The sequence below is a fragment of the Megalopta genalis genome, chromosome 11 (assembly GCF_051020955.1).
Source record: "Megalopta genalis isolate 19385.01 chromosome 11, iyMegGena1_principal, whole genome shotgun sequence".
In the NCBI taxonomy this organism is placed as follows: Eukaryota; Metazoa; Arthropoda; class Insecta; order Hymenoptera; family Halictidae; genus Megalopta; species Megalopta genalis.
This window is the reverse complement of record NC_135023.1, coordinates 9,462,414-9,489,302: the sequence shown is the minus strand read 5'-3', so window position 1 is coordinate 9,489,302 and position 26,889 is coordinate 9,462,414. Positions and strand designations below refer to the sequence as shown.

The 26,889-nt window shown below is 39.4% G+C and overlaps 1 protein-coding gene across 1 annotated transcript in view; it reads right to left on the bottom strand.

Annotated features, from left to right (window-relative positions):
• The window catches only part of LOC117225986 (uncharacterized), a 341,074-nt gene extending 323,505 nt beyond the window's left edge, over nucleotides 1-17,569 (bottom strand). Inside the window, exon 1 of the mRNA XM_033479882.2 lies at nucleotides 17,456-17,569. Coding sequence (XP_033335773.1) covers nucleotides 17,456-17,470 — 15 coding nt within the window. The 5' untranslated portion in view covers nucleotides 17,471-17,569. The remainder of the gene's footprint in view (nucleotides 1-17,455) is intronic.
• Nucleotides 17,570-26,889: the final 9,320 nt, after the last annotated feature.

The window sequence follows — 26,889 nt, the reverse complement described above, 5'->3', positions numbered from 1 at the left end:
CGGATAAGATAAATGTTCATGAGAAACACCTGTTGAAAGTCAGCCATGGGGCAGATAACATTTTTCGAACGTTTTTATGAAACAATTGTGTATCTGCGGTGTAATGAACGAGAAGACAAACGTCCTTATAATTCGCAACGAAGTTGCAACTTGCCGGCTACAATCTCGTTTCAGAGTTTTATGTTTATTTTGCACGAATTGGCATGGAAAAAATTAGCGATTGGAAAGTGTTAAAAATATATCATTTCTACCGATTAGAATATTAAAAGGAAAAGATGCGCTGCCAGATAATCCTTGATAGGGATTAATAAAAATATAAATATATAATACAAATATATAAATATTTGTATTGATATATATATATATATATATAAATATAATAATACAAATATATAAATATTTGTATTAATATCTAACTACAAAAATATAAATATATAAATATTAGTATTAATATCTAACTACAAAAATATAAATATATAAATATTTGTATTAATATATAAATACAAAAATACAAATACATATTTTTGTATTGGTATAAAAATACAAAAATACAAATATATAAATGTTTGTATTAATATCTAATATACTACAAATACTACAAATATATAAAATATTTCTATTAATATATAAATACAAAAATACAAAAATATATAAAATATTTCTATTAATATCTAAATAAAAAAATACAAATATATAAAATATACATAAATTACTAGAAATACATTTCGAAATCCGGTGGTTCTACATATAATCTCGCGCATCCTAGAAAAGGTTAATATACCCGAGGAAAAAGCCCTGATAAAAAGAGCGGCCGACGCGCGACGGAAAAAAAAAGGTTCGGAACGAAGCCGCGTTTCGGAAACGAAATAGCGCGGCATAAAATATTGTTTTTCGGAGCAGAAGGGGGTTCGGAAGCAATTTCCGAACCGGCCAGTTTTCGAAAGTGTGCCGCGTCGTGGTTTTGCTACGTACGTATGCTTTCAATGAATTAAAACAGAACGATCGGCGAAGGGAAACGGTGTTATGTAAATACATAGAAAAAGAGAACCCATCGTCGCCCGCGCGCGCGCGCTGCTGTCCCCCTCGGATATTTTTCTAGTGTGTGTACACGACGAACGGTGAAATTTCTGGCCGGCTATTACGACATTACGCATGTGCGTAGACGCGAGAAATTCTCGTCGAGGCGCGGCATGGCGCGATGGAACGCGGCTGAAAGCTGCAGCGAAATACAATTACGAGGCAACAGCTGTCCATCAGGGCCAATTTATCTATGAAATCCGTCGATAACTAGTGATTATCATTATTCATCGTTGACGAGCTCTTATTACGCATTCGCCCCGTTTCCCCGGTATAATCAAGAAAATTACTCGACTTTTCCGTCATTGTTGTGTCACGGGAGTGAAGCGTTTCACGGGCACGAGCAACAACCAGATAACTCTGCACGATATTCTGCCGACGTCTAGTCGTCCTCGACGACTACAGGTTTACCGGGATCCGTCAAAATAACGGGTCGCTAATTTTTTCATTCGCGATTATCTAGATTGCGTAAAGATATATTTCTGGGTTACTTGTTGTTATTTATTGAAATGTTACGATAACTCTCGTAGCTTGAAGATCTCTCGTTGTTATTTTAAAAGTCTCGTTGTTACTTTTATAAGGTGAAAACAGCTGTTTTTAATGCTACGTGGATCTGGCGTTAACGCTAGATTCACAGAATCCATGAAAATGAAGGGTCGCTAATTTTTTCATTCACGATTATCTAGATTGCGTAAAGATATATATTTATAGGTTACTTGTTGTTATTTATTGAAATGTTACGATAACTATCGTGGCTTGAAGATCTCTCGTTGTTATTTTAAAAGTCTCGTTGTTATTTTTGTAAGGTGGAAACAGCTGTTTTTAATGCTACGTAAAAATGAAGGGTCACTGATTCTTTAATTTACGATTATAACATTTGTCAGAAATCAGAATAAATGTCTTATTGTGTTACTTTTATAAACTAATATGAGACAGCTGTTCTTTGTGCTCCGTAAATCTAGCGTTAACCAGAGTTAATCTAGTGTTAATCCAAATGCATTAGGAAAATTGGCGAAGATTGGCAAAAACAACCCTCTCAAACAACCCTCCCTTTCACCCTTTCACTCTCGTAATTACAGAGTCGACGGTATTATTATTATTATTATTATTATCTTCCACCCTTCGCGCTGCATTATCATCTAACGATCTCTAAAAAATCAATGAACAAAATAGTTTATTTTTCTGTTTCTGAAAGCATCATTTTCGCACCTTTTTCCTTCTTACTTGCAGCGTGTTTTTTAAGTGCACGAATATAAATTACCTAAAATGAATCAAATCGAGACAAAATCCCATAAAACTGTGTATCAGAAATCTGTAAAAATTGCTCCTCACATTTCGTACGTCTTAAGAAAATAAAATTTCGATTCGTCTATGAAAATTACAGATCGATCGAAGCAACTCGATATCGTTAATTTAATAACGTCGCGTTCCAATCCGAGTAAAATTATCGTAAAAGCACAGCAACCACGGAGTAACACAGTAATCGACTATCGTGCTCTATGTAGCACCGCTTCCGGATGCTTTTTGTTCCATACTGCGTCCGGGCATCCGTCAGAAAACGCATCCTCCGTCGACGACGCGACCATATTCGCGGCACCCGACGCCGAACAAATCTTTTCCGCGCCGTTAGTCGCCGCGAACTTCGTCGGAATTAAGTGCGGATTTAATTTAATTAGAGAGAGAGCGAGAGAGAGAGAGAGAAAGAGAGCGCTGTCGTCGGAGGTCGATCGGGGGTCGCCAGTGGCCCCGTTCGCGAAATTTTTTTCGCCAGCCCCGATCCACGTCCGCGTCCACGCCGCGACTATTGAATTCCGAGCTGTCGCGAGCGTAGCCGAGCTTTTTTCCCCGGCGGTTCCTTAATCAAACGGAAATTACTCGCGCCGAGAGTTGTCACCGGATGCTCGGGAGCTTGCGAATCTGTCCGGCAGTCGGTGTGGGCGCACAGAGAAAGAGAGCGAGAGAGAAAGAGAGAGAGAGAGACAATGAGAAAAAGCGAGTGACAAAGCGAGCGAGAAAGCGAGACAGCGAGAGAGAGAGAGAGAGAGAGAGAGAGACAACGAGAGAGAGAGAGAGAGAGAGAGAGAGACAACGAGAGAGAGAGAGAGAGAGCGAGACAACGAAAGAGAGAGAGAGAGACAACGAGATAGAGAGAGAGAGAGAGAGAGAGAGAGCGAGACAACGAGAGAGAGAGACAACGAGAGAGAGAGAGAGCGAGACAACGAGAGAGAGAGAGAGAGAGAGAGAGAGAGAGCGAGACAACGAGAGAGAGAGAGAGAGACAGCGAGACAGTGAGAGAGAGAGAGAGAGAGAGAGAGAGAGAGAGAGACAACGAGATAGAGAGAGGGGGGGAGCAGGGCAACGAGAAAGGAGGAAAAAAGTTTTCAATCGGAATGCGTTAAATCGAATCACGTTCGCCGCTGAAGTGGGAGTCGAGGGTCGCCGGCGGACCGGTTGTGTTTCCACCTGAGCACCCTTCATCATGAGCCGTCCACCTGGAAACAAAGTGACGACGCGAACTGCCGCCCCGAATCGATTATACGAATTCTCCTTCGCACTGTTTTCGACTGTTCGCCGCTATTAGCGCGAATTGATTCCCGGAATTAGTTCGCCGTTTTTTTCGGACGCTCCACTTATTCGGGCGCAGCTGCCATCGGCGGAGGGGTTCAAGGGAGCGGGAAGAGGAGGAGGGGGGGGGGAATGAATAATCGAAGTTTCGGACGCCGATTGGTCGACAGACGACCAGGGTTTCCTCCCTCCCTCCCCTTGCGAATCGGGGTAAAGGAGAAAACCACCCCGAGGAATCCCTTCTTTGTTATGAACGGGGTAATCGCGTTCGGATTCGATTCTGGACAGGTGTACGCTCGCCGGCGACTCGTTCGAATTATCAAGAAGAGAAACGGACGTCCGTCGAGCTTCTGTAATTGTATTTCAACTGTTTATGCTCGCCAAAAGCATTTTTTAGTTCGTGTAGAAAGATTGTCAGGTTTTCAAGAATTTAAACGTTAACGAGGCTTGCGATGGAATGTTTGAAAATGCTTGATTCAGCAAACCACGATTTTTCAGACGAATGCTGGAATATAGAAAGCTTCCAGTAAGAAGATTTTTATTATAAAAAGTGTTTGATCTTTTAAACGTTAATACATATATTAATATTGTAGCTGGTGTCGAAGCGATTTCAACGACTTGCTATATACATAACCTTAAACCTTGAAAAATTACGCTAAAATACGTGTATATAATAAATATAATATACATAGTAAATATAATAAATATAATAACTATAGTAACTATAATAAATATAATATATATAGTAAATATAATAAATATAATAACTTTAATAACTACAATAAATATAAGATATATAGTAAATATAATAAATATAATAACTTTAATAACTACAATAAATATAACATATATAGTAAATATAATAAATATAATAAATATAATAAAACTGTAATAACTATAATAAATATAATATATATAGTAAATATAATAAATATAATAACTTTAATAACTACAATAAATATAAGATATATAGTAAATATAATAAATATAATAACTTTAATAACTACAATAAATATAACATATATAGTAAATATAATAAATATAATAAATATAATAACTGTAATAACTGTAATAAATATAATATATATAGTAAATATAATAACTATAATAACTATAATAAATATAATATATGTAGTAAATATAATGAATATAATAACTGTAATAAATATAATAACTATAATAAATATATAATAAATAATATATGTATACGTATAAAGTCTATAAATAATTCCCAGAGCGCGACGCAGCCCGCGAAGCCCTCGCCTAATCGTTGTTCAGCAGCCGTTAACGGTTCGATGCAATAAATCTGGATATTCCAAACAACGTTGGCAGAATGGAAAAATCAAGCGGAACAGTGTATTTTTGTAGCGCGCCGTAAGTACTCTTGGCGAAATAATAGACGGACTTAAATGGCGCTCGAGTGTGCGCGGCCGCCATTCACATTTTTAAATTGAATTTCCCTCGAGGAGCCGCGCAAGAAAAAACGTTCCCTTGCATTTTCACTTAGCGTATTATCGCGGGCGTAACCGCTTTCCGACTCGCCCGGCGCCGGTTACTCGAAACGGCCAAGAAATGTTCAACAAGAGCGCAAATAACTGGATGTTTATGCAAATTCGCGATTCGCCGCGTTAATTCGCGGCCGAATCCGCGCGTTCCACGGAAGCGAAGTTTATCGGACGCTGTTCCGGGGAACGCGTTAGACGGTCCTGGGAGTTTTGAGGATCTTCTGCGCGGAAACGCTGCAACTGCGATTCTCTCGAAAGGGTGAACGCGGCTCGACAAAAACGCGCGCAGCGAAATTTCTGTATTTCTGACATTTTTCGTTCGAGCACGTGTCGTCGTTAGGCTGCGCATTTTATGCGGATTTGTGGCAAAATGGACGGAACGTGAAATATAATTGAAAGATTAAGAACAACCGAGAATATCGATTCATTAATTTCAATTTATTGAAATTGTTTTTAACGAGGGAAAAATGTTGAGCTCCTATGTCTTGCGATCGATGCAGATAATTTTTATTTTGCATTCAGATTATTTGTTTAAGATCTTCATTTAAGATTATCTTGCATTTATCCAGCCCTGTCATTATTACAAAACAATAAACATTGATCGTATTTAGTCGTCCGTAATAAGCGTTAGAAATAAATAGAAATAAATATAAGGAATAGATAAAAGAAAAGAAAATCGATGTTGGCGAAACGAGTCACTAATAAAAACTAACAAATCACTCATTTAATTAACTTACGATTATTCACATCGTCAAGATACGTTTATGGGTTATTTATTCAATTTTATACCTTACTTACGGCAAATGTTACCAATAACGCTTGTTAAAAATCAGAATAAATGTCTTATTGTTCTAAACTAATGTGAAACAGCTGTTTCTTTGTTCTCCGTGAATCTAGCGTTGACTTTATTTATCAATGGAACAACCCCTATGTCGCAGCGAGTAATAATTAGACAGCGGTTCTTCGTGCAAAAAATAAAAAATACGCTATTTATAGCTATTATAGCTATTTATTATATTTATTTATTTATTATAGCTATTATAGCTATTTAATAGCTTCTATATGATAAATATAATTTAATGTTTGAAATATTTAAACATATAACTTGGTAACATATTTTATGCATAAAAATACAGCAAGAATTTGCGTTTTGATAATCCGTTTCAATCTTAATTTCGATCTAAAAAAAAAAGGAAACATGTACCCCTGAGCACCTTAACAAAAATAAATAATTAACTAATTAATTCCACAGTCTTGCCTTTACAACGGCATATCTAATCAGAGTTGCACTAGATTGTTAATATTATAGATTTCGATGTCCCAAGGAGTTGTCAATAAATAAAGAAAAAGATTTCGTCGGGCTGCGAAAATTTCAAAATCGAATTTTGAAGCGAAGAAACGTCCGACCGCGTTTCCGTGCGAAAATTAGCTAGCGCCGAATGGAACGAAGTGGCCGCCTGCAATTGGATTTCTTCTGGAGCGCAACAAAACGTCCGGAGTTTTGACTCGGGCCGAAATCGGCAGGGCCGGTATTTTATTCGCGAGCATGTAAAGTTAAATGGAACGTAATTTTCTGTCTGAAAGTTGCCGTTTTTCTTTTCCGTCGTTGCTCGCGGGTGGGGATCCCCGGCCGGTGAATACATACACCGGCGACTCAAAGACCGGCCAATCAGCTTTTCGTTTCATTCAATTAGAAGTCGAAGAAACGAATCGCATCTTTTCACCGTGGAATGAAAAACCAACAAGCCCCGAGTAATGTCGTCGATACGCCGCGAGCGCGAACGGCCGATTGATTCGTTGATATTCGCCGATCGCGATATTCGACGACGGTAAATAGAAATGTTGTTCGAACGAAAAATTTCCTGCGCTGTGCCGTTTAGCTCTCGTTAATTGCTTCGTCTCCGTTATTGTTACGTTATTATTACTTTCAACGTCGTCGCCGCGCACGGAAGTCGAGCACCGGTGGCCGGTCAAATACGACCCGCCGCGGTCGCCGAACGGAAATCCAGCGAGAAACGAGTGGATACACCGCGCGCGGCAAGAGGGACACGCAAACAGAACCGACGCTATTGTTGACCAAACAAAGCGTTTTTCTTTTTTTCTTTTTAAACATTGCAGAAACTAGAGCGAGCGGACGGAAATCGCGATGTTCTCGAGTGTATCAGCTTTTTCAGCTCGATTCGGCCGAATGAATCGAACGCTCGATTCGGCCGGGATGGGATCAAAGATTGCCAAATTTAATGAACAGAAACATTTGTGAATCGAGACGTAATGTTTTCCTGTTTGCACCCCGCGTACGCCGATTGCCGCTGCAGTTCTCCCGGAATTTCCGAGTTGATCGCTGGAACGGCGGCACGCGCGTTCGTGTAGGTGGATTTCGTTGTTTGCAAATCTCTGGCGCGTTGCGTCGCTTCGACCATCATTTGTACGGCGTTAGAAATATATTCTGTGTTTTTTCAATGTATAAGAATTATGTTTTGCGTTTTTACGACGCGTGAGAAGGATGTTCTCTGCGTTTACATCGTGTGAGAAATGTAGATATTCTATAAGGATGTCCCAAAATTATGGTACTTGGAAATTCTGGAATGGTGAGATTCCTGAGGTCATTTGAAGCAACTTTTTCCTTAGCGAAAATTCAATCCGCGGCTTCGTTTACGAGTTATTAACGAAAAACGCTGGACCAATGAGAGATCGCGTATGGCTGACGCTCCGCCCTCGCGACCACTGTCGCTGCGTCAGATGACCGGCGCGACGCGGCATTGGCCGCAAGGGCGGAGCGTCGGCCGCACTCGCACTCCGACTGGTCAGTGTTTTTCGTTAATAACTACTAAACGAAGCATCGTAGAACATTTTCGCTAAGGAAGAAGTTACTTCAAATGACCTCAGGAACCTCGATTTATGGATTGCGAGATTTTCGGGACACCCTGTACATTTACATCGTGTGAGAATTGTATTCTGTATATTTATATCGTGCGAGAATTGTATTCTATATTTTTACAATATATTATTCAATTTTTACAATATAATATTCTATATTTTGTATTTTTCTGTTGTACGAGGAATACGCTTAGCATTTTTATATCGTGCAAGAAAAATATTCTTTGCGTTTGTATTATATTCTTTCATATATCTGTGTGTGGTGTAAGAAATATAATATTCCGTATTTTTGCCACTAATGTTCGCGTTTAATTGCGTCGATTGCCGCACACCGTATCGCGATCAACATTTCCGGCAACGGTGAAGCAAATTCGCTAAACATCGATCCGAGGAACGAGGAGCTAAACGTTCGCTCGGCACGGAGGCGGCGCGAAAATTGATTTTTAAATACGGACAAACGATCGCGGTCGGCGTTAATGGAACGTGGGTCGACGGAGAACTGAGAAAAAAATCTGGTTGGCCGGTATTACAGTCATTTTCTCCCGGAAATGCGAAATTTCGGGTTGCTGTGAACTTCCCCGTGATAGACCCGACGCCTGTGTAATTTATTGCTACGTCGATGCTAAGGGTCGGCGGAGTTCACGGAAGTCAACACAAAATGGTCTGTTTGGGTGTAAGTCAGGTGGTAAGAAAAACCGCGGATCTATAACGAACGTGGTAGATACAGTAAATTGACGCGGAGCTTGAAAATAGAAATGGATGAATTGTGTAAAAATGGATGGATGAATTTTTGTTTATAAGTTGGAGGAAAATTAGGGAGAATTTAATGTAGCAGGTGCGCGACTGTCGAATCGTGGCACGTGGCCTCCGAATTGCCTTCAAATTGCCTTCGAATTGCCTTTGAATTGCCTTCGAATCCTGTCACGTGGCCTCCGAATTGCCTTCGAATCCTGCCTTGTGGCCTTCGAATTACCTCCGAATTGCCTCCGAATTGCCTTCGAATTGCCTTTGAATTGCCTTAGAATCCTGTTATGTGGTCTCCGAATTGCCATTGAATCCTGCCTTGTGGCCTCCGAATTGCCTCCGAATTTCCTTCGAATCGTGTCATGTGATCTCCGAATTGCCTTCGAATTACCTTCAAATTGCCTTTGAATTACTTTCGAATCGTGTCATGTGGCCTCCGAATATGCTTTTGAATCCTGCCTTGTGGCCTCCGAATTGCCTCCGAATTTCCTTCGAATCGTGTCATGTGATCTCCGAATTGCCTTCGAATTACCTTCAAATTGCCTTTGAATTACTTTCGAATCGTGTCATGTGGCCTCCGAATATGCTTTTGAATCCTGTCTTGTGGCCTCCGAATTTCCTTCGAATCGTGTCATGTGGTCTCCGAATTGCCTTCGAATTACCTGCAAATTGCCTTCAAATCGCCTTTGAATTGCTTTCGAATCGTGTCATGTGGCCTCCGAATATGTTTTTGAATCCTGTCTTGTGGCCTCCGAATTGCCTCCGAATTGCCATCGAATTCTGTAATGTGGCCTCGGAATTGCATTGGAATCCTATCACGTAGTCTCCAAATTGCCTTCGAATCCTATCACGTAGTCTCCGAATTACCTTCGAATCGTGTCACATGGCCTCCGAATTGCCCTCGAATCGTGGCAATAAATTACAAATAAAAAAGTAATGTCATCGTTTTTACTCGCAGCCTTTTTTCGCCGATTGCCCCGAGTCCCTCTAAAAAAACGTGCCACAACGCGACTCAGAATCGCGACTCAGTATTCTCGTATCTGCCGGTTTCAATTCTTACCGGCGAACATTTCTGGGAGAAATTACCGTATTCCGTAGCGCTCTACGATGCGCGCAGCCCTCCCCCTCCCCTTCTATACAGGCTCCAAAAACCTCTAAGAAACCGCGCCGCGCTTAGAGTCGATTTGAATTTAATTAAGTCAACCATAGCCAATTTGGCAAGATGCTCGCATTATAGAAGCTCTGCCGTTAATCGGATGAAGTCTGCGGTTTACGTAGGAGCACTGGATATCACGATGCTGCGAAATGTCTTGGTATCTCTTCTCGCCGGGGCGAGAGGGGTCCCTTCCTTCCTTCCTCCTTTTCGCCCCCTAGTGAAACCTTTCCCCCCCACCCTATCGTCTCGCTATACCACCCTTCACTTTCTGTTCCCCATCTTCCGCGCGCGCAGTATTTGACTTTCAAATAGCGCCTAGCTACTCCCCCGATATAGTACGTTATAACCGAGCACTCCATTTCGAGAAGCAATTCCGCTACCTGACGAATAGCCATTACCACGGTCTAACGATAACTCGATTCACGCCTGGAACGCTCGATTTTTCGAGAGCCGCGCCGCCGCCGCCGCCGCGGCGGAGGGACGGACCCAGGCCACGGGAATTTCGTAGCCTTTGCCGGACACTCGAAACGCGGCCAATCATTTCGCCACGCGATCGCTCGCCGCGTATTCAATGCCTTTGCTTGAGTTACACCGGCGCGCCGGCTAAAATGCCTTCAGGATAAAAATGGGGCCGGCGCAGGCACGAGCCGATGCGCTTTCGGCCGGGCTCGCTTCTTGAACGGTTCGTTGCTCCTGAAACGCGTTTCAACGCGAAACTGCGGTCGATGGTTGCGGAATTAATCGGGGGAATTAATCGACCGGAGATCGATCGTTAGATTAATGGATAATTTATAGATGGTTAACCCTTCGACGACGGTCCATTTTCATGGCTGTACTGTCGACGATGTTCGTGTGATCATCATTTTTCTTTGGAAGGCGAAGGAAATATTTGTTTATTACGTGGCAATGTTTATTGGAATGATTAGGTATTGTTGACGAGAGAGCAGATTTTTTTATTCGGACTCGGAATAATCATTTTCTACGAAACAGTCTTTGAAGTTTCAGTAATTTCTAAATAATTTCGAAATAAATTCGTTCTAGAATAATGTTAGGATAATGAATAATTTTTAGAACGAACGTTTAAATTTGAAGTTCCAATTTCTAAATAATTTCGAAATAAATTCGTTTTAGAATAATGTTAGAATAACGAATAATTTTTAGAACAAACGTTTAAATTTGCAGTTTCATTTTAGAATAATATTAGAATAATGTTTATCACACGTGCCAATTTTTATTTGAATGCTTAAGCATCGTTGACGAGGGTGCAGATTTTTCTTCGGACTCGGAAGTTTGGAATGAGCGTTTTCGTAATAATTTTTTGGAAGACAAAGGAAATATTTATTAAGTGCGAATATTTATCCGAATGCTTAGATATCGTTGACAAGAGAGCAGATTTTTATTCGGCCTAGGAAATATAGCACATGTCTCGAATAATCGCATTTCTCTCTTCCCAAATTGTCCACTTCGCGCGCGATCTGAGTGCGAATTAGGGAAAAATTCCTACATTCTGTTCGGGAAGGCGTCGAGCTACATATCCGCGTAAATATGGCGTCGGTGCGCCGAAACGAAGGGAAACGAAGACAGTTGGAAGTTCGAACCCCCCTCCCTACCCCCCTCGCCCTCCAAGAAAGGCTCCATTATGAAAGCAGATTTATGCGAATTTCAGAAACGGCCGTATCGAGAACGGATTAGCCGTAAACGCGAAACAAGGCGCGCGCGCCACGGATTCCCCTTATTTCATTCATCCGGAGATCGCAACGCGGATTATAGTTCTCCGGGTTTTCAATACGCTCAAAGGACGCGGCGCAATTCGCCCGAACACGGCTTCCTTTTTACTTGCAAATTTCTGTTATACCGTTCGCCCCGGAGAAAATGCAGTTGCACGGCGCGGCGCCGCGGCGCGCCGCGGTCGGAAACGCTCGCCGCAGAAACGGCCGGCCGCGCTCCTCGCCGCTCCGCAGCCATTCCCGGGGAACACCTGACAACGTCCTCTCGTTAATGTCTCCCACGCCCGATGTTAAGACTTCCTCTGCTGGGCCAACGTTCCCGGAGCCCGGCCGAGCGATCAACGTTAACGGCCCGCAAATGAATCGCTCCTGCGAACGGCCCGCGAGAACGCAGCGCGTGCGAAATTTTCCGTGGAAAGTTGCGAGATGGGATTGGACCGTGATCGTTCCCCGTTTCCAGTTTCATCGGATGCTGCTGGTCGGCTTCGCGAGAACGCCGGCGAAATTCCTTAAAACGTTTCGATGAATCAAAAGTAATTTTTCAATGAAATTTTCCAGATTTTCTAATTTTTAGAGTATTTCTGCTATTTGAAGTAACAGCTGCAGTAAATTCTCCCTAATTGTCCCTTCAGCTCGGAAACAAAAGTGGACAATTTGAGGAGAGGAGATACGATTATTCGAGCCTTGCATCTCGTTTTATAACAATCGTTGACGATCGAGAATTATGAAAATGTGGCGTCTATTACATTCGTCAAAGTTTTATAATTTTCGACAAATTTGTCGATATTCGAACAGCTGTAACTTCGTGCAAAAAAATCATACGACTATGGAACTTGGCTCATTTTAAAGCCCGAAGTGTCTACTTTCGGAAGCCGTTCGTCAATTTCTTGAAAAAAATTTATTTGCGACACAGTGGATCCCGTTCTAGATTTTACGCGAAATTTCTAACCTTCGAAACATCGACGATGCTCAAAGTACTGTAACTTCGTTAGTAAAAATCGTAGAGCAACGAGGGTAAACTCATTTTGAAGCCTGAAATCTCTACTTTTTTCGTGTGTAATTGATTTTCGCCGAAAAAATTTTTTGGAGACACAGCACGCGGGAAGCTGTGATCGTTGACGATCGGCAGCTATAAAAATGAGTCGCGAGCCTCGAAGAATAATAATATATAATATATAATAATGTAATAATATATAATAATATAATAATATATAATAATTCCAAAATTGTCCATTTTCGTTTACAAGTTGACGGAAAATTCGAGAAAATTGATTGTAGGCCACTGAACTAAGTGCGACCGGGAACATTGTCGGTTATTTGTACAATTAAAATTTATGCGATACGCGGTTATATACTAAATTGATTTATCGGTACAGTGATTATCGTGTCCGTTAAATTATAATAATACCTTTATTTGGTAAATGAATAATGCAATAATGCATCACTAATCCATGATCGGTGATTTTCTAGCAATTGAAAAGTTTGAATCAATAATCTATATTCATTAAAAATAAATCATTATTTGCATCTTCGTCACTTTTTTAAATATAAATATTAATGTCATTTATAGTAACGTAAACTGAGCCAGATCGATGAGCAAATAAAAGACGCGTGAACGGAAGACGCGCAGCGACATAACCTACAAGCCTAACCTAAAATTGCGTTTATTCACCAAACATTATTAATCGTAACTAACCTAAAAGCGCTTCGAAGCGTTGCTCTTATGTGCAAATCGACGAACGCATTAAACGGTTCGATATAATTAATTGATTCGTTTAATGTCTGATTTTAGAGTGAAAGCTCTTCGCGCGATAACGTGATATATTTCTCAAAAGTGGCCCAAACCAATCGAATTTTTTTTTATCTTTTTCAGACGACAGAAGACGCAGTTTACCAGGCAACGATTAAAAACGCGGATATTATCCGCGGTTAGTATCCGACGTTCTCGTAAGAACGCGTCGCGTGTTCGCGTTCGCGCGATCTTTCCCGCGAGCATTTTGGAATTTTTATTGAACCCCTAAATCAACGCGGCTGTCAGATATCCGCAGGGACAGGAATCCGAATTGCTCGCAGGAAATTTTAATTAATCCGAGATTACGTGGATCGGGGCTGCCACGGTGATGGCGGAACGTTGTATGATCGAATTACAACGGTATAGATATTTTTCTGTTCCCTGGCGAGGGGGGCGGTGGGGCGGGGAGATTACGCGATTGTTTAGTTTCCATTGAAACTGAGTGTACTCGCGATTTGTTTCGATCGTTGTCGCTCGCACTATATGCGCGTATCCGGCGCCGATCGACCATTCCCGCCTGTCGTTTTACGTTGAAAACGCGCGATTAGAAACGAGAACTAACGCCCGGTCTCCGGATTATTGATATTTATTGCGATCGAGGGGCAGTTAGGAGCCGAACTTTGTTACGATCTATATTCGGTTAGGCGAAACTTCATTAGGATCGATCGAGTTTGCCGAGCTCCGTTACGATCCGCGAGACGCAAGAAGGTAACGAAAGCAGCTGCTGTTAATAAATCTTGATTAGCCACTGTTGTATTAACCCTTTGACGCAGTTTGACGAGTTCGAGACTCGCGACTGAGACCTCTAATAATAATAATCCGTTAAGTATGAACGTTATTCCAGGCTTTTCGGATTCAAATTCTGATCGAAATTCCGCTCTTCTGTGAGAACAATATTTAAATAAATATTTGGTTGAATGTTGGCTTGCGATAAATATATTATTTGCTTTCAATTAAATGTGGACACACGGTAAGCACTGTGTTTCCTTTGTCTTCTGAGAAATTATTACGAAATTATTATTATTATATTGCTGAAATTATATTTAAGATTATATCATATTATATTATATTATATTATATTATATTATATTATATTATATACTATATTATATTATATTATATTATATACTATATTATATTATATTATATTATATTATATTATATTATATTATATACTATATTATATTATATTATATTATATTATATTATATTATATTATATTATATTATATTATATTATATTATATTATATTATATTATATTATATTATATTATATTATATTATATTATATTATATTATATTATATTATATTATATTATATTATATTTCGTAGAAAATGATTATTTCAGATTTCCGAGCCCGAATAAAAATCTGCTCTCTCGTCGACAATATCTAAGCATTCGAATAAATATTGGCACTAAATAAACACGTATTTCCTTCGTCATTCAACAAATTATTACGAAATTATTATTATTATATTGCTGAAATTATAAAGACTGTTTCATAGAAAATGATTATTCCAGATTTCCGAGTCCGAATAAAAACCTGCGCTCTCGTCAACAATACTTGAGCATTCGAATAAATATTGACACTAAATAAAAATACGTATTTGCTTCGTCTTCCAACAAATTCATCGTCCGACTAAATTCTTGAATGGTTTAAATATTAACGACAAGAAAGAACAGTGCTTGATTGCGACTTGAAAGTACGGAACAGCATTCGCACCGAGCGGTTTATTAACCCTTTACACTCGAAGCTATTTCAACTCGAAATCTAAAATAGTTTCTTTGACCTATAGTACTTCCAACAATTACACTTCGCACAGTTTTTTTAAAATATAAGCAAATTCGATGATGTTAAAAAGTATCATCGAACGTGGCATAGCAATTTTTGGCCTCGGAGTCGCCGCTTGAAAAAAGGCAAAGGGTTAATAGAAATACGTCCATCGCGAGTCAGCCACGCGAAAGCACACACCGCGACGATTTCATTGACTTTTTGTCCCCTCGTTTAGCCGATCTATACAATTTCCTCGGTTCTATATCTGTTTCGGGGACTCGTTGTGCTTTTATTAACCTGTCAGATTAGATCCGCGGTTTCGTACGCGATTCATTTCATGCTTTCGTTAATCATCCGAAAGCTTTAAACGAGATTGATTTTACTAATGCATACGGATATTTAGAAGCTGTAGTGAACCTGAAATGTAATTTCTGCTCGCAACAGAAGTCACATTTCCGAACTTCTTCTAATTGTTTTAATTAAACGTTCGTGGATCCACCGTCGTCGGACAAAAATTCTGCGCTTCTTAAAATCTCGCGGCGCGGCGTAACGCGAGCGTTTCTGTTCTGTTTTCGGGCCGGAATAAAAGAAGAAAAGCCAGTCGGTTCAGCAGATACCGTTCCAATATTTAACGGCAACTGAGCTTAATATTCCGGCTAGCGTTTAATTAAGTTTGCGCGCGCGGGGCAATACGGGCACGATGCTTTCAGATATAATGAATCTCATAGTCGCGAGTCTCGTTGCGACATTCGTCTTCCGCTTCGTTAAAAATTCCAGCGAGCATTGCACGAATCGTGACGCGATTTCCATCTACCGATGACAATTAGAAATTCACGCGAACGCGTTTACGGCGGCGATCGCTCGCCCGCGGATTTTTTATACAAAATAAGAATTGTTCGCGCTAATTATGTTTCCACGGACTCGCGTTTCGTTCGCCGATTTTTCTTTTAAATGCACGAAATCCGCGGTCCGGTGACACGAACGCCGTTTTGTGGTTTTTCGGGTTTTTTCTTTATTTTCGTAACCGTATAGCTGTGCCAATAATTAATAAAAAGGTGAACAAATTGTACCACAGAGGGACCAAAATTCAAACCATTTTCATTCACCAATTTCTTTATTGCGATTAGAAATTTGTCAACCACGATAAAATTGATGTTTATCGCTAATACGATATTATATTACGATATTATATTCGATGTTATATTACGATATTATATTCGATATTATATTACGATATTATAGTCGATATTATATTACGATATTATATTCGATATTATATTTGATATTATATTCGATATTATATTACGATATTATATTCGATATTATATTACGATATTATATTCGATATTATATTCGATATTATATTCGATATTATATTACGATATTATATTGCGATATTATATTCGATATTATATTACGATAATATATTCAATATTATATATTCGATATTATATTACGATATTATATTCGATATTATATTACGATATTACATTCAACCGAAATTTACTTGAATGTTTAAATATATCAATGACAATAAATTAGAATCATATTCCAATCTTAAAGAACACAATATAACATCCACAATCAATAACACATTACCAAAAAAATGTTCATCACGAGTCAGCCTCATAAAAATACCACAACGATTTAACCCTATCCGTACAGTTTCTTTTTTACCCTCCCGCGGTCGAGTATGGCTGGTCCTAAAAATCGCGACATCGTTTAACAAAATAATTTCGACATTATCAAATATTTTCGCATTTCGAAAACCGTGAAAAAAAGCGCAACGGTCGGTCGGCTCGCGAAATTCAATCTGACGCGTATAAAATGCGCCGGGTTGCGCGAGAAGGAAATACATACATACATACATACATACATATACACGGTGGCTCAGAAAAAGCTATTTCATATTTCGAGTGGGAACAGTCGCCGACTGCGAAGTGTTAATTTCGAGAGCATTTACGACGCGGCACTTTTTACCGTTTTCGGGCCGCGCCCTCGCCCGCAACACGCCGATCGGAAAAACTGCAGTTTCACGAGCATTCGTTGAAACAGGAGCGCGAAAACGCGGCAGTTCCTCCGGAAGACCGGTCAGGGACACGTAACCCCTTCGAATGTCGTCGTTTCGCACACGAACGTTGGAAATCTCCGGTCAAAGACAGGGTGCGACGCGAGGCGCGGCGAGGCGAGGCGACGCGTCGGGCAAATAGAAAAATCGTGCGATCCATAAACTCACCAGAACTTTCACCATGTGTATACAGGTCAGCACTAGAATCCAGCCAGGTCGAATCGGCAGCCAGGCAGTTTAAAATTCCCGAGTGCAGCACGCCGTAAGGTTCCGCTGCAACAGATTTCATTTTATTTGATTCCTTTCTCCGCTTCTTTTTCTGTTTTCATCGTTTTTAGTTCGCCGCGCGCCGGTTAATGGAAGGAAGCTGTCTGCCGGTGTTTGCCCGGCAAATATTTGAAAACAACGGAAGATGAAAGGAGAGAGAAAGAGAGAGAGAGAGAGAGAGAGAGAGAGAGAGAGAGAGGAGAGACGGCCGCCATTTAGCGGACGCGCTTCGGAAAATCCGGTCGCGCGGACGTCTGCGAGGTGTCGCTGGCTTTCCGGCGTTGCACACGCACAATCGTAATTAAGATCCCGGTGCCGGGCACTTTTTAATTATGCCGCGGGCTCGTCCGCGGGCTCTAACGAAGCGGCGGGAACCGCCTGTTGCCGATTCGCTAACGAAGTCGCCGCGAAGAAAGGCCGAAGGAGACGAATCGCCGGCGAACAGCCAGCCGCGCGCGGCATTCCCGCGCGGAATGCCGGCTCGGCTGGAAATCCGCGCCGCGGATTCTAAGTCGCCGCGTCGTATCCGCCGCGCCGGCGAGCCTCTCGGGGACCCTTTTGTTCCGTGATTCTGCTCATAATTTTGTGTTGACGCGTCGAGAGGGCACCGGATAACGAGAACCCGCGCTCCTTTCTTTCTCTTTCCTCTCACTCTCTCTCTCTCTCTTTCTCGCGCGCGCTCTTTCGCCGTCTTTCTTCCTATCTCTCTCGCTCTCTCTCTCTCTATTCGTCTCTCTTTCTCCGCGTCGCCTATCCCGGGGTCTTGGATTTTCTAGAATTCCCCGAGTCGCGTCCTCTACCCGGTATTGTAATTGTAGCACGCCGGAGCGGGAATTTGTTGCGCGGAACACCGTCGTATTTACTCGGCCAAATTACGTAGTAAATCAACCGGCGCGACTTCCAGCGCGTCCGTGCGATGCTTCGCGCGGGTTAACAATCGCGATGGAAAAATTGACAGGCCGCCGGAGGAGCCAGTTGCTAACCGTGGCGCAGCCAATTACCGTGCCTCCCGTTTATTTTCTAGCATAATTGACTCCGCGTTTATCGTGCAAGACGTTCGCTCTCTGGCGTAATTAACGCTACATTTAGCCCGTGAGACGTGTCAAACGTTCGTTCATTTTTTTTTGTTTCAATTCATTCAACTGTTCGTTCGTTAAAATTGAACCCTTTTGTGTTTATTTTTTGAACGACGAATTTTTTGTCGCTTCGCTCGAAATTCGTTTCACAACGTATTTACAGGCTTCGTGGATTTATTGTAAAATCGAGTAGTTGCTGTTTGAGAGAGTAGAAATATTCGGAGAATTAAAAAATGTCGATGCATTGTTTTCGATCTATTAAAATTATTAAAGAAATTAAAGACGACTATATATAGATATATTATATAGTTTATTAATATAATATATTATATTATATTATATTATATTATATTATATTATATTATATTATATTATATTATATTATATCATATTATATTATATTATATTATATTATATTATATTATATTATATTATATTATATTATATTATATTATATTATATTATATTATATTATATTATATTATATTATATTATATTATATTATATTATATTATATTATATTATATTATATCATATAATATTATATCATAATATATCATATTATATCATATTATATCATATTACATCATATTATATTATATTATATATATATATATGTTTATATCTTGTTAGCCGTTTTATCCATATCTCATAATTATCTCTGACAGTTTTACTTCGCGTAAAGATTCGCTATCTGCTGATTAAACTATTTCTAAACAATTATATCAAGCAGAACTATTAATAACACCAATAATAATAATATCGATAACGCACATACGCATGAAAAAAATGAACGAATGGTAACACACGAAACTAGAAATTAGCGTACGTCGTGTAAATGCATGGACAGTATGACGAGCACTAATCGATACTAATTATTTAATATCGTATCGTTGAAACGAATGCCGGCACAGTTCCGAGTATAACTTTTTAATGCAACAAGAACCGAGCAGGAACGTGTTCCGAGATTACTAATTCGATGGTTTCCGTTCCCCTAATTTCATAATTCGACCGTTACATTGCTAATTACGGAAATATTCGTGGAACGTTGACCGAAATGGAGATGACTCATTAGCCGAGCAGAGTCGTTCGTTGAACATGTGGTTAAGACAGATTGATACGCCAAACTTTCGATCTATCGGATACCCATTATACACGATTAGTGCCGGATCCGTTATCAGCCGCAATTAATCTACTGGCCACCACTGATTCAATAATAAGTGTCGATTACAAGCGCCGGCCGTAACATATTTCCCTCGGAAAAAAAAGAAGATTCGATCGCCGTTCGTACCCTCGATTCCCGTATCCGTTTTCGAAACGTTTCGACGATTCGACCGATCGAAACGAAACCGCGCGCGCGAAAGCTCGTTCCGACAATTTGCGCTATTCTATACGCGCGTTCGATACGATAAACGGAGTAACGTAATTTCGAAAATTGTTAACTTACAGCTCGCGAACGTTTAACGCGCCAAACGCGGCGGCGGAACGAGTTACCGGAATTAAAACCGTCTCTTTGATGAAAAAAATTCTAGAACGCGAATTTCACGGTTTACATGTAGTCTCGCGACATAAAAATGAGCACGCGAGAATTATAATGTTGCTGCGAACGTTACGAAATAATCTTTGAGTACCTTCCTTTCTCCCTGTGCGCAAATTAATATATTTATTTATTTTATATTTATTTTCATTTATTTATTTTATTTGTTCTGTTATTCTGTTATTCATTTTATTTATTCTATTATTCTATTATTCATTTTATTTATTCTGTTATTCTACTTTTTTATTTATTTTACTTATTCTATTATTCTATTATTTATTTTCATTTATTTATTCTGTTATTTAGTATTTATTTTATTTATTCTGTTATTCTGTTATTTAGTATTTATTTTATTTATTCTGTTATTCTATTTCTTTTTATTTATTTTACATATTCTACTACTCTATTATTTACTTTCTCTATTTTATATTTATTCTCATTCTTTTTTATTTATTTTACTTACTCTATTATTCTATTATCTATTTTCTTCATTTTACATTTATTTAAATTAATATATCTATATGTTTATCCTTCTTCCCCTCATATCAGAGCTCGACGATGTTAATCGTAAAATAAAAATCGTCGCGGCATGTACCGCGAGACAAAGACAAAGGGCCTCGCCGGGCTGCTAGCTACGAATCGCTGAACAATAAACTGCTGAATAAAATGCGACGCACCCACGGCGCAATACGCAGCTGCTATTATAAGCGCAATCAGCGCAAACGGACTGGCGCTGGCGCCGAAACGGCGTAGACCTTAAAGGCCAGGGATCCTCCCAGTCGACAAGCTTATCGCACCAAAGGGGGTTCGTTTCAAAAGATCCGGCATCGTAAGTTGTTCGCCGCGATCCGGGGTCCTCTTTGCAGCAAAGCGATGCCCGGATAATTGCCGGCCCCTTTCCTCCGTCCGGCGGCCGCGCGTTGTTCCTTCGCCGTGCAATTATTAAACAAGATATTCAATTAATTCCGGCCGTATTAACATGACATTAGCCTCCCTGCTCCCCCGGGCGACTAGGAATTTTATGCTGCATCCACGACGTCGGAAACAAAGCGAAAAGGAAGAGGAACAACAACAAAAAACGCGGGCTATAAAAAAAGCTCCACGGCCCCGTTGCGCTCCCGTATTCCACAGTGTTAGCATTTTTGAGTTAATTACTGGCGTGGAACAAAAAAATGACCGGAGAGAGAGAGAGAGAGAGAGAGAGAGAGAGAGAGAGAGAGAGAGCGAGAGAGGAAAACGGGAAAGCGCGGAATTAGTAGCTCCGTGGATGAACAGCGGAAGAGTCCTGTGCGGGGGCGTTGCGCGTGTGTTCTAATGGATGTACAGCCCCGAAAATCGTGATACTCGACGGAATTCTAGTCTTTTTACGCCGCGGACCCGCAGCGAATTAAAATCTTCCAGCCTCTTGAACGCACGATGAAAGAGAATCACTTAAAACGGTTCGCTTTCCGCGAGTAATGTGCCGCGCTTCGGCACTGTTGCCACAGCGCGATGTTAACTGTACCGTTTGCCTCGCTGCAGCAACCCGCTTGGGGACTCGTGCGGACACCAGCGGAACCAGTGTCACCATTCCGCGACGCCTCATTGGTCCGCCATTTGCCCCCTCCACTCGTCTCGGTCATCCCCACCGCGCGCACGCGATCGTGTGTCACTGGACCGCGGATTTTAGGCATTTCTGACAAGATTGTCCGGATCAGATACGGAACAAGTGGAAATATTTGGGGAATTTAATAATATTATTAATAATAATGTTAATAATATTCCAATTAAATTAAATGTGTGTATGTATTTGATTGAGTTGGAAATAATGCAGTAATATTATTAGATATTAATATTAATAATAGTAATTAATACTATTACCAGTAATTAATATTAATATAATGATTACTATTAATATTATTAATTCATGTTAATATCAAATATATATAATAGCTTTTAAAATTAATTTTCATGCTAATCGATTGCGTTTTATTGATATCATTAGGATTCAATTATTAGCTGGCTATTTTAATTCGATTTGTCAAATCCTGATACTTTGTTGTTACTAAGGATGATGTCCATTTGCTTTTAAATTTTATTTCAGTATAATTAAAATTTTGAACTGAAAATAATCGAATAGATTTTTTAATAGAATCGTCATTTATATATTTTATTCACCATTTTAATTATAATTCGTATATTTTAGTTGTATTAACTTTGATATTAAACTCATAACAATCGTTTTAATGCTCCAGAATGGAGTCTTGAAATTTTTAGTTTCGAAGTCAATGGCTTAGACTTAATTAATTAATTTCTGGCACGTATAAAAATTTCATCTAACGCAATATTTATATAATCTATAATACGAATATAATGTACATATTAGATAACACAAAGTCATGAAATTAATATAAAAAGTAGTCTGTTTATTTTGTTGCACTGTTTCAATAAATCTGGGAAGAGAATTTTTTAGAAGATTGCAGAAGCATGGTTTCGCTCGATAATTGCTAGACTATTGTTCTATAATTATTGGTCGCGGAACTGAAGTATAAAAAAGGGGGACGCGGCGAGTCGTAAGATAAATTTTTCCAGGTGGGAGAAAAGTTTGCTCGGAAAATCATTCCCATTTCTCGATGCAGATATTTGACTCGGTCGGCGAAGGAATTCAGTCTACCGAATCGATCACCCACGAGAATGAAATAATTTCGTATTCAAGATGGGTAAGAATGTTTTCTGATATCCGAGCTATTCCATCGTGACGTTATCGTTCGCAATTTATCCCGGGACTCATTAATATTAAACCGTTCGTATCTGCATTCTTCTTATGGAATCAAGAACGCTCTAAAGACTCGAAAACTGGCGCGCAGCTATCCTCCACAAGGCACAATTTATTTACATTCAATTTAGACTTTCGTCGAACATCGTCGAACGTGCCTCTCGCCCTAAAACGACGCTAAGATAATTTACGGTAGATCGATTTATACTGCACACAGAATTGTACGACAAATTTATGTCAAATCGTGCAATGATTGCCAGAATAAATAAATCGAATAAATTGAATAAATCGAATGAATCGAATAAATTGAATAAATCGAATAAATTGAATAAATCGAATGAATCGAATGAATCGAATGAATCGAATGAATCGAATGAATCGAATGAATCGAATAAATCGAATGAATCGAATGAATCGAATGAATCGAATGAATCGAATGAATCGAATGAATCGAATGAATCGAATGAATCGAATGAATCGAATGAATCGAATGAGTCGAATGAGTCGAATGAATCGAATGAATCGGATGAATCGAATGAATCGAATGAATCGAATGCATCGAATGCATCGAATGAGTCGAATGAATCGAATGAATCGAATGAATCGAATGAATCGAATGAATCGAATAAATTTTTATTCTCGATGAACATTACGAATAAATCCTTCGAACAAGAAATTTGATTCGAGGAATACTTCGAATACATTCCTCGAATACGATTTAATCCGAACAACGTTTCGAACAAATTCATCGAGCACAATTTCATTCGAATAACATTATCGAATAATCTCTGGAACAAAATTTGATTCGGCTGATATTTCGATGAAATTCTTCGAATAAAATTTCATCCAGACACAATACAACGAATCAAATTGTATTGTATATAATAAAATCAACACATCGACGAAAACCAACGATTCACCGAGAAATATAATCAATTCCGCGCCTAATTCGCAGACGTGTGATGCACGCTCCGTATCATCGTCGGCCCGACGGAACCCGCGAGAACGGTGACATAAATTTTTCCCCAATTTTCCCAGCATTTATCGGTATTCAAATCATTCTCAGCCTATTCCGAGGGAGCCCCGTCCCCTAAATTTAGTACGAAACGTTAACTCAATTTATCGAAAGGAATGCCGGGCGTTAACTATCGCTCGCGTGCATTCGAGCATGCATCGCTCACGGGCCGGCTGCTCTGAAATATAACCTGGGAGCACGGTAAACGTCAACTTGAGTCGCGGCTGATAGGAGGACAGCCATACCGAGGCATCAGCTTCGCGTCTTCATCAAGTTAACGGTGCCCGGTGACAGTCGGAAAGAAATTCGACGACACGTTGACGGCACGCTGTAATTCTGTGGGTGCGCGGCGTATTGGATTACGTCCAGATCCGAGTTATAGTTGCATCGCCTGGCCGCTCGATTCGAAATAGAATGACTCATAGACAAAGACCTTGTTCTAATTCAAAACGAAACACGGAAAAGCTGTGGACCGTATCGGGTCGCTTAGCCGAGTATCGGGAGCGCGCGCGGGACTCGTGAATCGCGATTAGATTTCGCCGCTTTCGAACGCGTCGCCTAAAATGATTCGTTCTAACGAACGCGGACTTTTTATGCGAGAGAAAAATCGTTCGTCTCTTTTCTTTTCAATGATTTTGTCGAGGTACTTTGCATCGTTTTACGTCTCGTTTACACGCGGACGATGCGAAAAACGCGGAAATTAGATTCGACGCTGAATAGAAATTGTTTGCAGATGGTATTTATTGATGTGCGAAGTTTATTCGATAGAAACATTAATGGATGAGATGTACAATAACAATGACGGCAGGTAACCGAAGTTCTAGAACTGTTTAATTATTTATTTTTACTATTATATTGATTATACCTTATTATATAAATTATTATATATTTATAATATATTTTATTTTATTAGTTATTAGATTTTTGTTTCTGTTGTTAAGCACATCCTAATAGAAACCATTCAATTATATCAATTATATTAATTATGTCAATCTAAAATTGTTGAATTATTTATTTTTATTATTATATTAATTATACTTTATTATATAAATTATTATACATATAATTATTATACATTTTATGATGTACTATTATTTTTACTATTTTTACTATTACATGAATTATACTTTATTATATAAATTATTATATATTTATTATATATTTTATTATACTAATTATATTTTATAATCATATTAATTATTATATTTTTGTTTCTGTTGTTGAGCACGTCCTAGTATAAACCGTTCAATTATATCAATTATATCAATTATGTCAATCTAAAACTGTTTAATTATTACATTAATTACACTTTATTATATAAATTATTATATATTTACTATACATTTTATGATTAAATTTAATGATGAAATCATGCCTTGTCATTTCTCACAAAAATGGATGGACGGTAAAATCATCGCGCGAACGTCAACATTTATTCTGAACGGCAGAAAATTATCGGACGGAACAAACGTTCGTTCAATTCCCATCCTCTATTTGCGCAAACGCTTTTTACATGCGCGCAATTAGACGCGCGCCGTGTCAACGTCCGGCAAATCCCGTATTTCCTGGTCGTATGAAGTTTGATAATAATTGCAGACGATGTCAAAACTTGTTGGAACTTCGCTGCCAACACAGCCTTACAGCGGAGGAGCAATGGTTCTAGAGGTGGGAGCTAATTTAATAAGCAACCTCTATTCGTTTCTGGCATTGTTTACCGTCCCCCCTCTCCCTCCCCCGCCCCCCGCCCGAAGAGAGCCAATTATCAATCCCGAACGCTGTGACAGCAGCAGATCCTGCAAAAACGATTCTGCGCCGCGCGGAGGACTCCTTTCGCGGATCTCTCTTGTCAGCGAGATAGTCGGCAACTTCGCTAACTCTGTATACTTAGCGCGGATCCCGGCTATAGAACTGCATAGAGTATCTCTAACAGCCTCTCGTGCCGTCGTCCGCGAGACAAAAAGGACCGGAATCAACGGTAAACGCGTCCTGGACCAGAACGAACTGAATCTTCTAATTAAATCCTGCGGCTGAGCTGTCTAATGAATCTCTTCTTGCCAGATTATGTTGTTCGGAGCGTCTTCTTCGCTCTAGAAGTATCGGCCGCAATTTTTAACGCTTCGCGGAGTAGAAAGCCATTTGCCTGACTGCGGACAAACGTTATTTAGGCTATAATGCCTATTATTTGTATTCTTATTATTTGCCTAAAAGTAATATATTATTTGAAAATTGATGGTTGATGTTTCTCATTGCACTTATCGTTGAGAGAGGAGCAATGATATAGTTAGCGAATAGATTTTACAGCAAGAAGCTGGCGAATTTGCTAAAAGGATTCCTATTTAGGCTTACTAATTTACTTAATTCCTAATTATATATTATATAATTATACTATTATAATTTTACTTAATTACTAATTAATAGTTATATTATATATTAATAGTTCATTACACTAAATTTCGCTGACAGAGGAACAATGACATAGTTAGCGAATAAATTTTACTGCAAAGAGATAGCGAATTTGGTAAAAGGATTCCTATTTAGGCTAATTTGCTAATTAATAGTTGCTATTTTTCGTTGCACGAAATTTCGCTGACAGAGGAACAATGCTACATGTAGCCAATAAATTTTCTAACAAGACGATAACAAATCTTGCAAAAGAAGTCCAAATTAGGCTAACTAATTTGCCAACTAATAACTGCGCCGCTATCTATTGCAAAAAATGGGAGCAACTTCGAAGTTTCCTTACTCGAAATTACTATATCTACATTACTAATAATTACTAACCTTGACATAATCTTCCTACTCTTTCAAACTAGTGATAACAATGTCTCAAATAATTGCACAAAATCCGCATTTAACTTTGCTAACAGCGAAATCATTGCATTCGATATTTTAATCTAGAAGCAGCTACCTAATCGTCAGCAATGAGATTGAATCATGATGCTGGAAGATCGT